The sequence below is a fragment of the Zea mays genome, chromosome 1 (assembly GCF_902167145.1).
Source record: "Zea mays cultivar B73 chromosome 1, Zm-B73-REFERENCE-NAM-5.0, whole genome shotgun sequence".
Taxonomy (NCBI): Eukaryota; Viridiplantae; Streptophyta; class Magnoliopsida; order Poales; family Poaceae; genus Zea; species Zea mays.
In genome coordinates this window covers 116,858,055-116,860,538 of record NC_050096.1, presented here as the reverse complement: position 1 = coordinate 116,860,538, position 2,484 = coordinate 116,858,055, and the positions used below count along the sequence as shown (strand labels likewise).

The 2,484-nt window shown below is 47.4% G+C and overlaps 1 protein-coding gene across 1 annotated transcript; it reads left to right on the top strand.

The window, feature by feature from the left end:
* LOC109943669 (uncharacterized) lies at positions 1-1,594 on the top strand. The gene is made up of 3 exons (XM_020547170.1): positions 1-395; positions 1,096-1,139; positions 1,248-1,594. Exons 1-3 carry the CDS (start codon positions 39-41, stop codon positions 1,309-1,311), a joined length of 465 nt encoding a protein of 154 aa, XP_020402759.1. The 5' UTR covers positions 1-38; the 3' UTR covers positions 1,312-1,594.
* Positions 1,595-2,484: the final 890 nt, after the last annotated feature.

Sequence of the window (2,484 nt, the reverse complement as noted above, 5' to 3'; positions counted from 1 at the left end):
GTCAGGGCGTTCTCCCCTGCTCCTCACGAACGACGCCGATGCTCAACAACCTGCGCGACCTCCGGGGTTGTTGCGGTCCTCCTCGCTTCCTTCCCCTGGGATTTATCTACTGTCCGCAGCTCCTCCTCCTTCTCGTTTCGATTCACCAGAGCCAAGACCAAACGCCATCGCCTGAACGGAAGAGAGAGCCAAGAGCAGGGAGCGTCCGCCAACGCCGTTTCTGTCCACGCCTGAGGCTCGAGGGTCCGCGACGAGTTTGGGAGCTTCTCTGCGTTGCTTGGAAGGTGCTTGTGGCCAGGGGTGGAAGAATCGACCACTGGGGCAGCCGGAATTTCTCACCTAACATCGGGCTCCTCCGCGCTCGGCGGGCAGAGTGCAGCGTCGCGCTAATCACGGTGAGGATGCCTCTCCCGAGTTCGCTTTATCCTTCACCACGTGTAGACCCAACGAATCGGGATTTAGGGGCATTGGAGCGCGGGGCGCGTCGCGCACGGCAATGCCCACCGCCGGGCGGGACAGCGCCTTCGTGTTTTGCCACCGGGGGGAAGAAGACAGGTGCCCGGCCGTGGATCTACGTGTCGACGGTTGGGATTAGATCCCAGGGGGCGTTGCTGGTGCCGTTGATCTCGGGTTAGGCGGCTGGGATTTGTTCACACGTATCGATTCGGCCGAACCAATCCGGATCGTCCGATCCAGATCAAACGCGGAAGAATTGTTGTGAGCGACTTTAAATCTGGGCCGTCGGATCTGGATCCGGTGGCCTCTTACGGTAGTCGATCAAGATCATATATGGCGCGTATGTTTTTGATCGGACGGATGATAACCCACGATACCCTTTCGGTCACCACTTTTTACATAAGAGCCCGTACCTTTTTGATTTATCAACCTGCAGTCCACTCATGGTATAGAATAATTACAGTCGGGTTCTATTTTTGACACTTTAGCCCCTGAACCTTTCTGTATCATGGCCGCAGTCCATGAATAACGGGGTAATGATAAAATTAATTCGAAATTAATTTTTAATGCCAGAATAATTCTAGAAAAACCAGAAAATGCATAACTCATTCATTTTAACTCTTTTTTGTCTTGTTCCAGTTTCCTTTCAACTTCTCCAAAGTAACCCAGCTTCGTCATCATGGGTACGTCAGCTTTAGACACTGTAGATTTCTTAAAATCTAGATGACTGAGTTTACTTGGGATCAAAATAATGTAATCTTCCTCTTCATCAATATCTTCTTCTTCTTCAGCAACAGTATGTTCAGCTTCGGTAGCAGGAGCACCTTCATCAGTAGCTTTCTCTGTCACAACTAGACCTGACTGTCTCATAACTTCGGAAATTGGAGCTGTCTTGGTGGCCTCGGTTTCCTCTCCTTCACGAGTCACCCTTGCAGTCGAGCGCACTCTGGCCATCTGATGGATTTTTTGCGGTTTTTACAAAGTTGATGATACTTTTTGCAGTTTTGATGAAGCTCACTCTTTTGATGAAGTTAACTCTAAATGATGAAGTGTTCGCTTGACAGCGCAGTGAAAAAGCTTCGGCTGTGGTTAAATTTTTTAACAGCACAACGGTGCAATGGCAATGAATGTTGTGATAACTCTGTACCAACTCGTCTGTTTATATAGTGCTGCAGGTGGGAAGGTGAACCGCCAAATCGCCCACACCCGCTGAACGGTGGACCACTCGGTGCCTGGAAGGTGAATCGCCAGATCGCTCGCACCCACTGAACGGTGGACCACCCGACGCTTGGAGTATTTTAATTGTTTCTCGGCAACGAGCTCAGGGAAGGTGTTTTTGGGACCTTTGGCATTCCAAAGCCTTTGAGATTTTTCGCGGATCGAGCTCGTTACGAAAAACGATCTAGCACCGCGAAGGGGCTACTATTGGGGCCTTCTTCCTCGCTGAAGGTCCTCCAAGTAAAAACACCTTCGGCAGGGTGATATGCAAGCAGACACAACATGAAGTTATAAGCCGAAGCTACAATCCAGGGAGCTTCGACATGACGATGTGTCTTGAGACGAAGGTCAACACCGACTTAAAGAGTAAAAGACCATTTAGTCCATGATAAGTTGTGTTTTAGTAATGATTAGTTACCAAGGACACAAATGTAATTTCATGCGGGCTGCGTCCCGGGCCTATAAATAGATGAACAGTACCCCTGTACTGTTCACGCTGACTTGTATTCACTCGCTCGTCACGCTCGGATTTTTACCTTCTGTCAAGTCGAAGGTATAAATGTAATTCAGTATTGTCGATGTTTATTCATGATTATATAACAAAAATATCTTAATGATATCATATGATTATTCATGTTTTTTATATGATTCATATGATCCTGCTTTTCATTGTATATTGAGATGATGAAGGTACGTCCTTCATGACCTTCGTCTGAAGATCATTATATCTTAAGAGAAATAATGCTTCAAAGGACGAATGTCTTTAACCATTAACATTTGTGTTGCCTTGTTCTTAATTTATAGCATTTA